The 12,387-nt window shown below is 53.3% G+C and overlaps 1 protein-coding gene across 1 annotated transcript; it reads right to left on the bottom strand.

Moving 5' to 3' along the window:
• Window positions 1-7,395: 7,395 nt before the first annotated feature.
• On the bottom strand, window positions 7,396-10,614 carry LOC126083138 (uncharacterized). The gene is made up of 5 exons (XM_049896529.1): window positions 10,600-10,614; window positions 9,478-9,671; window positions 8,267-8,748; window positions 8,088-8,224; window positions 7,396-7,961 (listed from the first exon to the last, which is right to left on the bottom strand). The coding sequence occupies exons 1-5, from the start codon at window positions 10,612-10,614 to the stop codon at window positions 7,731-7,733; spliced, it is 1,059 nt and encodes a 352-aa protein (XP_049752486.1). The 3' UTR covers window positions 7,396-7,730.
• Between the last annotated feature and the right edge of the window lie 1,773 nt (window positions 10,615-12,387).

The following is a 12,387-nucleotide window of genomic DNA, read 5'->3' as shown; positions in this document are numbered from 1 at the left end:
GCTACAACCCATGACTGCCCTGACAGGGAACACAACAGAGAACCCCTGAGGTAGCAGGAGAGCAGTGGGATGCAGACCCCAAACTCTTGTAAAAAGATCAGACTTAATGGTCTGGCTGAGACTAGAAGGATCCCGAAGGTCATGGTCCCCAGACCTTCTGTTAGCCCAAGACAGGAACCATTCCCAAAGCCAACTCTTCAGACAGGGATTGGACTGGACCATGGTATATAAAATGATATTGGTGAAAAGTGAGCTTCTTGGATCAAGTAGACCCATGAGGCTATGTGGGCATCTCCTGTCTGGAGGGGAGATGAGAGGGTACAGGGGGTCAGAAGCTGGCCCAATGGAAATGAAAATAGACAGTGGAGGGAAGGAGTCTGCTGTCTCATTAAGGGAGTGCAATTAAGAGTATATAGCAAGATGTACATAAATTTTTGTATGAGAGTCCAACTTGATTTTTAAACTTTCACTTAAAGCACAATAAAAATTAAAAAAAAAATTGTTGCTATATTTGAGCCCATTGTTGCAGCCACTGTGTCAAGCCATCTCGTTGATGGTCTTCCTCTCTTTTGCTGGTCTTCTACTTTAGCAAGAATGATGTCCTTCTCCAGGGACAGTTCTTCTGACAACATGTCCAAAGTATGTGAGATCCAGTCTCTCCATCCTTGCTTCTAAGGAACATTCTGGCTGTACTTCCTCCAAGACAGATTTGGTCGTTGTTCTGGCAGAACATAGCATATTCAATATTCTTTGCCAACAGCATAATTCAAAGCCATCAGCTCTTCTTTAGTCTTTCTTATTCATTGCCCAGCTTTACATGCACATGAGGCGATTGGATTTACCATGGCTTGGGTCAGGCACACCTTAGTCGCTGTTATGGATTGAATTGTGTCCCCCAAAAATGTGTCAACTTGTCTAAGCCATGATTCCCAGTATTGTGTGGTTGTCCTCTATTTTTTGATATGATGTAATTATCCTATGTGTTGTAAATTCTAACCTCTATGGTTAGAGGTTAATGAGGCAGGATTAGAGGCAGTTATGTTAATGAGGCAGGACACAATCTACAGGATTAAGTTGTATCTTGAGTCAATCTTTTTTGAGATATGAAAGAGAGAAGTGAGCAGAAAGGAGAGGGATTTCATACCACCAAGAAAGAAGAGCTGAGAGCAGAGTGCATCCTTTGGACCTGAGGTTCCAGAGCAGAGAAGCTCCTAGACCAGGGGAAGACTGATGACAAAGACCTTTTCCCAGAACCAAGAGAGAGCGAAAGCCTTTCCCTGGAGTTGGTGCCCTGAATTTGGACTTCTAACTTCCCAAACTGTGAGAGAATTAATTTCTGTTTGTTAAAACCACCCACTTGTGGCATTTCTGTTATAGCAGCACTAGATAACTAAGACAGTCCTCAAAGTGGCACCTTTGTTTTTTGTTTTTAAACACTTTAAAGAGATCTTTAGCAGCAGATTTTCCCAATGCAACATGTTGTTTGATTTCTTGACTGTTGCTTCCATGGGCGTTGATTGCTAATCCAAGTAAAATGAAATTCTTAACAACTTCAATCCTTTCTCCATTTATCATGATGTTGCTTATTGATCTAGTTGTGAGGACCTTTTTTTTTTAATGTTGAGGTGTAATCCACCCTGAAGGCTGTGTTCTTTGATCTTCATCAGTAAGTGCTTCAAGTCCTCTTCACTTTTAGCAAGCAAGGTTGTGTCATCTGCATATCACAGGTTGTTAGTGAGTCTTTCTCCAATCCTGATGCCCTGTTCTTCTTCATATAGTCCAGCTTCTTGGATTATTTGCTCAGCATACAGATTGAATAAGTATGGTAAAGGATATAACCCTGATGCACACCTTTCCTTATTTTAAACCATGCGGTATCCCCTTGTTCTGTTTGAATGCCTACCTCTTGGTCTATGTACAGGTTCCTCATGAGCACAAATAAGTGCCCTGGGATTCCCATTCTTTGCAATGTTATCCATAATTTGTTATGATCCACAGAGTTGAATGCCTTTGTATAGTCAATAAAACAAATCTTTCTCGTATTCTCTGCTTTTAGCCAAGATCCATATGACATCAGCAATGATATCCCTCATTGCATGTCCTCTTCTGAATTTGGCTTAAATTTCTGGCAGTTCCCTGTCAATGTACTGCTGCGACCATTTTTTAATTATCTCTAGCAAAGATATGTGATATTAGTGATATTGTTCGCTAATTTCCGCATTCTGTTGGATCACCTTTCTTTGGAATGGGCACAAATAAGGATCTCTTCCAGTGGGTTGGCCAGGTAGCTGCCTTCCAAATTTCTCGGCATAGACGAGTGAGTGCTTCCATTGAGTCCACCACGACCCATAAAGATTAGAGGCTAGGAAATTCTATGGGGCAGTTCTACTCTATCACATGGTGTTGCTACAGGTTGGAATCGACTCGATGACACACAACAACAATGACTAATGGTATCGAGCATCTTTTCATGTGCTTGATCATTCATCAACCTTTGATGAAGTGTCCCCTCAAATGTTTTGCCTATTTTTTATTGGGTTGTTTATTTTCTTATTATTTAATTTTGAGAGTTCTTTATATATTCTGGGTACAAATCCCTTAACAGATACATGTTTGCAAATATCTTCTCCCAGATTATATCTTTTTTAATTTCATAATGATGTCTTTGGGGAGCAAACATTTTAAATTTTGACCAAGTCTAGCTTATCAGTTTTTTCTTTATGGATCACGCTTCCAGTGTCATAGCTAAGAAAGTTTTGCTTAACCTAAAAGTCTCCAAGATTTTCTCTTATGTTTTCTGCTGGAAGGTTTCTAGTTCTAGCTCTTACATTTAGGTCTGTGATCCATTTGAAGTCAGTTTTGGAGTACGGCGTGAGGTGAGGTCAATGTTTGCTTATTTTTGTGTGTGGATGCCCAATTCTTCCTGCACCATTTGTTTTAAAATCTACCCTTCCCACGGTGGGGCATCTCATACACCTCTCGCAGTCACTGATAGCAAACAGGTAGCAGGAGGAAGGCACTAGGCTTCATGGACTCTGAAGTCACCTTCGAACTGACACCCTCGCTTCCGCCATCCTGATTTCTGGACTCAGCTCTCAGGCTCCAGAGCCCCGTGTGACCCATCTCCCATCTCCGGAAGGCTAGAGCAGGCAGAGCGGCAGTCTGAGGCTGGCAGCTTCCTGGACCCCTGGCAGGCAGTAGGCGCTTACCAGCTGCTGCCTTGTGTATTACTGCTGTGGTGCCATGGACGGGGGTCTCTGCCCAAATATCTTCCAGATGTGGCCACAGCTACCTGATAAGCCTGGCTCCAGCTGGGGCCCTAGGCCAGCAGCTCCTGTTCGCTGAGCTGCTGGCAAAACAAAACTCAGTGAAGGCATGACACACCTGACCTCTTCATGCATGGAACGAAGTGGAGGGCAGGAACCCAGCAGGGCGGGCGGGCGGGAGGGCTCACACGTGGAGGGCACCAACCACAGGCCTCGCCTCTTCATCTTTCCTTCCCTCTCTGTGGCCTGCAGGCCAGAGAGCCAGGCTGCCCACCTGGCCCTGGACTTGGTGTGGTCACCATCGGCTGGCCGCCTCCTGGGGTAAGCCCTGTCTCCCCAGGGTGCCCTTGAGGGCTGGACGAAGATCTTACCCATCTGATTCTCCATGGGCCATGTGGGAAGGTAAATACAGAGTCCTTGGAAACCCTGGTGGCATAGTGGTTAAGTGCTACGGCTGTTAAAGGAAGGGTCGGCAGTTCGAATCCACCAGGCGCTCCTTGGAAACTCTATGAGTCAGTTCCACTCTGTCCTATAGGGTCAGCATGAGTCGGAATCAACTCGACGGCACTGGGTTTGGTTTTGGTTTTTCTTGCTGCCGCTCAGCTGAGCCAAGATGGCGGCTGACCACATGGCTCCAGGTTCTGTCAAGGTGGATGGGTCCCTGTGTCCCTGTGCCTCTGCCTGCTGGCCTGCCCAGGGCGTGGCCAGGCCCACAGCCAGGAAGGCTGTCAAAGGGTGGGAGGCAGGGAGTGCCTTTACCGCTATGGTCCCATTGAACGCTCCAGCTGTATAAGCTGCATCACTGCTTCTAGAGATTGGCGCTGAGGCCCTCACCCAGGATCACACAGCCCCTAGGGGGTGGACTCCCCCAAGCCAGTGCTCCTCTCCCAGCTCAGGGGCCAGCCCTTTGGGTGAGCAGCTTTAGGCTGATGTCTCTCTGGTGAGGGACTAGTCATTTATGGAGCACCTGTTACCTGCAAGGTGCCAGCTGCAGTTGTTGCTAGAAGCTCTAGCCCTGCATTTGCGAGGACCCGAGACAAAAAACTAAACCCTTTGTCGTCGAGCTGATTCTGACTCATGGTGACCCCATGTGACAAAGTAGAGCTGCTCCACCGGGTTTTCTGGAAACCCTGCTGGCATTGTGATTAAGAGCTACGGCTGCTAACCAAAAGGTCGGCAGTTCAAATCCACCAGGCATTCCTTGGAAACCTTATGGGGCAGTTCTACTGTATCCTATAGGGTCACTATGAGTCGGAATTGACTCGAGGCAATGGATTTGTTTTTTTTTAACAGGGGTTTCTTGGTGGTAATCTTTTTGGAAGCAGACCTCCAGGCCCTTCTTCCTTAGTGCCTCTGGGTGTGTTCAAACTGCTAACATTTGGGATATCAACCGATCACGGACCAGTTGAACCACCCAGGGAACTCAGATACGGAAATGCCCGTTCATTCTTTCATTCGACAGGTGTTCATTAAGTGCCTGCCTACGGCCTGCCAGGCAATGCAAGGGGGTCACGGTGCACGACAGGACTCCATCCAGCTGCGGGAAGTGCTTCAGGACATCACAGGGTCTCACGCGTCTCATGTGGCTGGGTGTGAAGTTGGCAGATATGACCCACACCACCCCTGTACCTTGTTCTGCCCGACTCCATGAAGGATATGGGATGCAGGAAGGACTAAGAAAACATGTCCAGGACTACTTTATAAAACAAGTCAACCTTTAAAAGGTTTCAGCCACAAGCCCTGGTGACAACTTACCTGGACACCCCTGACAGGAAGACTGAGAGCCATGCAGACACACTTGTGGTAGCCCCTGGAGGTCAGGCTTGGCACCACCCAGAGGGCACAAGGGAAGCCTTCTCTCATGGCCCTGGGGGGCTGGGGGCTCCTGGCAAGCCTTGTTGATGCCCCCTTGGCGCTCCTTCCCGATCTCCCTCAGTGCTTTCTCTTCTCCCTTGTTCCGCCCCTCGGCCTGTGCCAGGTTCCCCATCACCTACCTGGGTGGACCACAGCTTCCCCTGATCTCTGTCCTCCACTCTTGTTGCATTTTCCCGGAAGCCAGACCCAGCCATGAAGCTCCCCTCAAATCCCTCTGTGACAGCCTTCAGGACCCTGGGGACCCGGCGGTCCTCTCTCCAGGCTTTCCTCGAGTGCCTGGCCCCTGCCGCTGCTCTGTGTGGCCACATGGGCCCTGCAGTCCCTGAAGGACCCGTTTTATCATTCTCAGTCTGTGGTGGTGACTTTCATGTGTTGTTTGGTCAGACATGAGCCCAGATGTTGCTGTGAAGAAGGCATTTACGTGTGATTAGATTTTCCCTGAGTGGCAGGAACGGTGAAGTGTTGAAAGGCTGGCTGTTTGAATCCACCCAGAGATGCCTCAGAAGAAAGCCCTGGCTGTCTGCTTCTGAAAGCTCTCAGCCTTGAGAACTCCGTGGAGCACGGTCCTACTCGGCACATACGGAACCTCCCCAACAACAACCACCGAGCGTTTCTGTCACTTGGCCGTGAGGACGGCAGATGGGCCCTCCGCAACGAAGGCGAGCCTCGTCCCATCAGGCGAAGGCCGTAACGAGCAAACCGGAGGTTTCCTGAGGGAGAAGGGGAGGATTTTGCTCCAAGACTGTGACACTGACATCCTGCTGGGGTCTCCAGTCTCCTGGCCTCGCCACCCCCGCAATCACGCGAGCCAATTCCTTAGGATAAATCTTTCTCTCGAGATGTACGTCTTATTGGTTCTGTCCATCTGGAGACCCCTGACTAACACATGCCCCCTGGAACCACCGCCCCCTTCTCCTTGTCAGTGTGCACCAGACAGCCACCTTCTGGAAGCCTTTCCCAGCCCCATGGCACCGCCTCTCCCCCACCTGCAATAGCTGGTGTATTGAACTCCCTCCCCCGTTAGAGGGAGAGGTCATGGTCAGAGGGAGGAGGCCCGGCCCAGCCTGACGGCTGTGACCCCTAGGTGCCAGGTACACTGCTTGGCACTTGGCACCTGGCAGGAAGGAGGTGATGTTTAACCCAGCTCTCAAAGGGTGGAGGCCAGCTTCAGTAGCAGAAACCTAGGGGCTGAAGCCCTGGCTTCCTGCTGTTGCAACTCAGGCACTGGTGGACTGAAAGGAAACCCAAGAAAAGAGCTGGAGACAGGAAGGTGTGGTCACAGATGCTGAGGGTGGGGGTCAGCAGCTCTTTTGTGAGTGGAGGATCGGCTCCCCGAGCCTGAGGCTGGCACACGCCTGCCTCCTAAGTCCTGGTCCTTTCTCGGGTTGCTGAGCAGATTCCTGCCCTGGAGAGACCAGCGTGGGGCCCCTTTGCCGTCAACCTTCAGCCACGGTGACCGTGAGTGCCAGACAGTAGCATGCCAGGCCAAGGTGGTCTCTCTCCTCCCTGGACAAATGCCAATGTAAGAATGGCCTGGCAGGAGACATCAGTCTCTCTTTTGGGCAGCAAAGCTTTCTTCTTGCTCTTTGGGAAGGTTCCAGGCCCAGCCGGGCAGTCAGACACAGAGCTGTGGCATTGTGGAGTGGCCCAGAGGAGGACCCAAGAGCTGGGGGTCTGTGGGTTGCACAGCGCAGTCCACTTTGCTTTTCAAGCTTCAGCCTCAAACTTGTCTCTTCCAGACAGCCTCCCATGCTTGCCTCCCTACTCCATAACTCCTAGACACTTGGTTTGAAGCAATTGGTTTCCCTGGCAAGTCGGGGTGTTTGATGTCTTAACTGGGGTGATGGGCCCTGTAGGTGAAGGCACCTCTTCTACGCTCTGCAGTTGCTCTTGACTGATGATCAGGGAAATAATCATCACCATTTCTAATGTGCTTTTTTTTTTTTTTTTATCTGAAACAATTTGTTGAACAAAACAACCTTTTGGAGCTCCTGGCCTTTTATTGTGTTTTAGGTGAAAGTTCACACAGAAATTAGTCTTCCGCTCACTACTTCATACAGTAATTGTTCCACGACTTTGATCGCCACCCCGAGTGTGTCCTCACTCTCCCCATTTCCACCCTGCCATCCCGTTTCCATCCCTCTAGTTTCCCTGCCCTCCTACTCCTCCTTGGAAGAAGCACAGCCAGAATGTTTCTTAGAAGTGGCAATGGCGAGACTTCGTCTCACGTACTTTGGACGTGTTATTGGGGGGACCAGTCCTTGGAGAAGGATGTCATGCTTGCTGAAGTGGAGGGTCAGTGGAAAAGAGGAAGACCCTCAACGGGGGATGGATAGGCTGCGACAATGGGCTGAAGCGTAACGACGATGGTGAGCACGGTGCAGGACCAGGCAGTGTTTCATTCTATTGTATGTAGGGTCGCTATGAGTTAGAACCGACTCGATGGCTCTTAACAAACAAAACTTTGCCTTCAGCTCACAGCCTTTTAAACAGTATTGCATGTAACTCGACGTCCAGGCTTAGCTGTAGCTGGTCAGAGACACCAGTGAGCCTGGGGGCCGAGCAGCACGTTCTCGCTGTCGCCCCGGGTTACGTCTCGGCAGGAGACAGGTCAGCCTCAGGTAACCAGTATACCGTCTCGGCAGGAGACAGGTCGGCCTCAGGTCGCCAGTATACCGTCTCGGCAGGAGACAGGTCGGCCTCAGGTCGCCAGTATACCGTCTCGGCAGGAGACAGGTCGGCCTCAGGTAACCAGTGTACCGTCTCGGCAGGGGACAGGTCGGCCTCAGGTAACCAGTGTACCGTCTCGGCAGGAGACAGGTCAGCCTCAGGTAACCAGTATACCGTCTCGGCAGGAGACAGGTCAGCCTCAGGTAACCAGTGTACCGTCTCGGCAGGAGACAGGTCAGCCTCAGGTAACCAGTATACCGTCTCGGCAGGAGACAGGTCGGCCTCAGGTAACCAGTGTACCGTCTCGGCAGGAGACAGGTCGGCCTCAGGTAACCAGTGTACCGTCTCGGCAGGAGACAGGTCGGCCTCAGGTAACCAGTGTACCGTCTCGGCAGGAGACAGGTCGGCCTCAGGTAACCAGTATACCGTCTCGGCAGGAGACAGGTCAGCCTCAGGTAACCAGTGTACCGTCTCGGCAGGAGACAGGTCGGCCTCAGGTAACCAGTGTACCGTCTCGGCAGGAGACAGGTCGGCCTCAGGTAACCAGTGTACCGTCTCGGCAGGAGACAGGTCGGCCTCAGGTAACCAGTGTACCGTCTCGGCAGGAGACAGGTCGGCCTCAGGTAACCAGTGTACCGCCTCGGCAGGAGACAGGTCGGCCTCAGGTAACCAGTATACCGTCTCGGCAGGAGACAGGTCGGCCTCAGGTAACCAGTATACCGTCTCGGCAGGAGACAGGTCGGCCTCAGGTAACCAGTATACCGTCTCGGCAGGAGACAGGTCAGCCTCAGGTAACCAGTATACCGTCTCGGCAGGAGACAGGTCGGCCTCAGGTCGCCGGTATACCGTCTCGGCAGGAGACAGGTCAGCCTCAGGTAACCAGCATACCGTCTCGGCAGGGGACAGACAGGTCAGCCTCAGGTAACCAGTATACCGTCTCGGCAGGGGACAGACAGGTCAGCCTCAGGTAACCAGTATACCGTCTCGGCAGGGGACAGACAGGTCAGCCTCAGGTCACCAGTATACCGTCTCGGCAGGAGACAGGTCGGCCTCAGGTAACCAGTATACCGTCTCGGCAGGAGACGGGTTGGCCTCAGGTAACCAGTATACCGTCTCAGCAGGAGACAGGTCGGCCTCAGGTAACCAGTGTACCGTCTCGGCAGGGGACAGGTCGGCCTCAGGTCGCCAGTCACCAGCTGCTGCAGAGTTGACTTTGGCTCATGGTGACCCCGTGAGTGTCAGTACAGAACTGTGCTCCATAGGTGTTCAATGGCCGATTGTTTTTGGAACAGATCGCCTGTCCTTTCTTCCAAGGCACCTCTGGGCGCACTCGAACCTCCAGCCCTTCAGTTAGCAGCGGAGCATCGCAGATTACATTTTCCAGAAATGGTCACAACAATATTTATAGTCCCACATGCTCTTTCAGAACTTCGCCACTCCCCATCAAGGGGTGGAGCCTGTGTCCCCTCCCCCGAAGGTGGCTGATTAAAATGCCGTTTAAAAATGCCGTACCAAGAGTTTGTTCTTCAAGGCTCCTGTTTAGTCCTGACGACGTCCATGGGAGAGACGCACCGTTACCAGCGGGGAAACGAGGCTGGGAGGTTGCAGGGAGCGTGCCTCAGGTCATCAGGTGGAGCTCTGAGCTGCCATCCAGGCTCGCCCCCACTTCCGCACCTGATGCCCCCCTCGCTCCTCCTCCTCCTCCTGCGTCTGTTGCTTTCCTGGGCCTTCCCAATCCAGCCAGCTTCCCAGGTAGCTTGTCCACCCAGGCTCTTGTGGCTGGCCCAGCAAGGCTGCTGTGACCATTTTAAAGTTGAAGAAGTTGGGTGCAGAGAAGGGGAGAGAGGGGCCCGAGGTTGTCTGGGCATCAGAGGGGTGACCAGGACAAGCAGCCAGGTCCCCAGATGGTACGTGTCCCCTACTGCTCCCCACCAGCTCCCGCACTAGCTGTGTTAACCAGCTTCGCACCAAGGCTTTCTGCAGACTCGGCAGCGCATTGCCCCGGCCCTCTGGAAGCCAGCTCCCCGCCCCCTCATCTGGTTTCTGAGTCCCCCCACCCTGGCCAGGGCCCTGCGGCTGCTGAGAGCCAGCACGTGCCCCTAACTACAATCCCAGCCCCAGAGCAGGAGCTCAATGGAGCAGATGGAGAGCCGTAAAGCCTGTTTAAAAGGGGCAATAAAAGTTTTGGGTTTCATATCGTCTTACTGCAGAAGAGAATAACAGAGACAGGAAATTTCGGTAGCAGACACGACAAAGGTCACAGCACGCAGACTGCCCTCAGACCAAAACACCTCCGTTATGCAAACAGAGGCCGCTGGCGGGGGCCCAGGCGCTCCCCCATGCCAGCCTCACCCAGTGCGGGGGGTGAGGCGCAGGCAGCCCTACAATAAACTGTTTTGTCTACGTTGTCGTAAATGTTTATAAAACTTCTCTGCGTTTGTGCCGCCTGAGGTATGCTGCTCTCTCCCGGAGCTAGGTCTGGAGTCCGGGTGTGTGTGTGCGTGTGTGCGCGCGTGTGCAGGAGGGCGGGTGTGTGTGCCGGAGGAGGGTGTGTGCCTGGGCACTGGGCGTGGGTGTAGGTCAGGCAACGGTGTGGGGTGCGGCTGGGCCTGGACCCTGGGTGGACACGGCCCTGGCTGCTGTGCTCCCTGCTCCCCGAGAAGTCTGGCCTAGGGCCCAGGCCTGGGACAGCTCTTGTTAGCCAGTACCTGCCCGCCTCCCTCCCACCCCCCACCCCCCCGCCAGGTTCCGGAACCCTTCAGTTTGGGGGAGAAAGACACCACCTTACCTTCCCCTCAACCATGTCCTGGACGTGGCTACCCTCTGCTTGTGTCACTTGGTTTAACCCAGAACTTCTAAAGCAATGTGTCCATGGAAGCGCCCCAACCCCTTATTTCCTTACACTGTACCCCGCCCCCCCGGCACCGTAAAATACAAGACGCCGAGTGAAATTTGAGTCTCAGGTACACAAGAAATCATGTTTCACTACACACAGGTCTCATGCAAGCACGTCCCCAGTACCCCACAAGACATACGTACGCTGACTAGGGAGTCCTCGTTCATCTGAAATTCAAGGTTAACTCCGCATCCTGTATTCTATCGGCAGCCCTGCACGTGTGCCTACTCAAATTGAAATTAGTTAAAATGGAATGACATGCAAACATTCGGTGGTCCTGGCTCTGCTTCGGGCGCTCAGTGGCCTTGTGGAGGGGTGCTGATGGTCTGGGCAGCCGGGCGTCTCCCTCCTTGAGCAAGTTCTGCCAGGCGGCGCACACTGGAGCCTCGTTTCCGAGGCCGCTCGGGGGAAATTTCAGAATTCTGGTTCTCTAGTTCCCATCAGCCCTGGTGGTGCAGTGGTTAAAATGATCAACGGCTAACCAAAAAGTCGGCGGTTCAAAACCACCAGCAGGTCCACAGGAGAAAGATGTGGCAGTCTGCTTCTGTAGAGATTTACAGCCTCGGAAACCCTACAGGGTCACTATGAGTCAACTCGACGGCAGTGTGTTTTGGTTTAGTCCCCATCAGGTCTGGGTGGGAGAGTGCGGGTGGTCCCCAGGCCCCTTCTGATGGGTGCCCGCTACCCCAATTCCAGATTCCACAGCCATTAGGACCCAGGGCTGGGGACACTGGGATTCATGGTGTTTGCCCCTGGGGGTGGGGGCAGTGTCTCCTTGTTAGTCTTCAGGTGCAGGGGTCCATCCTGGGTCGGTGAGGAAGCAGGATGCCTCTTTCCCTCCTGCCCCTGGCCAGAGCTCCCAAGAAGCCAGAGTGAGCCTTAGAGTGAGCCTTCACACTGAGGCATCAGAGGAAAATGCTGCTTGGGCATGGGCAGGACCCCAGACACTGCCACCAGCCAGTGGCACTGTCCAGCGGGGAGGGCAAGCCTCTTGGCCTTCCTGGCCCTCGGCTTCCTCATCTGCAAAGTGGGCTCAGGACTCATGCCCAGGCTCTTGAGGGGTCTCTGTGGGGCCCCCTGGCCTGAAGGGGCGCAGCTGGACATGGAGCTGGGGAGGCTGTGTGCGCAGGCCTGCAGTGGCCGGGCTGAGGGCTGGAGCACTCCTCCTAATTGCCCATGACTTACAGACTTGGCGGGGCTCCCAGACAGCCTTCATAAATCAGCGTGGCAGAGGCAAACAGCCGTGAGTGCGGCCCTTACGAGCTTTGCAGGCCCCTTGCCTCCTCCGCTCCTCCAATTTTCCATGTGGTACCGTGGATCTGGGAGGTGAGGGGGCGGGCGGGCTGGGCCCCAGGTGGCACTTACAGGTTCCTGCCTCTGGAGGGATGCGTCCCCGCTGTCACCCCTGCTGCTGGCCTCCCAAATCCACCCCCTTTACCTTTCGTCTGGTGGGAAGATGGGGAACCGGGGCCCACGGGGAAGGAGCTGCTTCCAGGAGATGCCATCTCCTTACGTGCCCCTCAACTAGCCCAGAAATGAATCGAGGCTGTGCCATGGCACCCCCTATGCTGGGCATCAGGAGAGGTGGGAGGGGTCCCTCAATGACCCTGCCCAATGGACAGACACTGGGTCCCAGACTGTGGTGCCTCAACTTCCTCATCTGCAAAATGGGACTGTAAC

This window comes from Elephas maximus, chromosome 9 (assembly GCF_024166365.1).
Source record: "Elephas maximus indicus isolate mEleMax1 chromosome 9, mEleMax1 primary haplotype, whole genome shotgun sequence".
NCBI classification, from domain to species: Eukaryota; Metazoa; Chordata; class Mammalia; order Proboscidea; family Elephantidae; genus Elephas; species Elephas maximus.
The sequence above is the reverse complement of the archived record's forward strand: the minus strand, read 5'-3'. Positions and strand labels throughout refer to the sequence as shown.

What these genes read in the sequence shown, in the direction of transcription:
- LOC126083138 (XM_049896529.1), bottom strand. An exon ending in GGGGGGCATCAGGTGCGGAA is followed by an intron (nt 8,749 to 9,477) that starts GTGGGGGCGAGC and finishes TCCCCTGCCGAG; the next exon opens with ACGGTATACTGGTTACCTGA. An exon ending in CGAGACGGTACACTGGTTAC is followed by an intron (nt 8,225 to 8,266) that starts CTGAGGCTGACC and finishes TATACTGGTTAC; the next exon opens with CTGAGGCCGACCTGTCTCCT.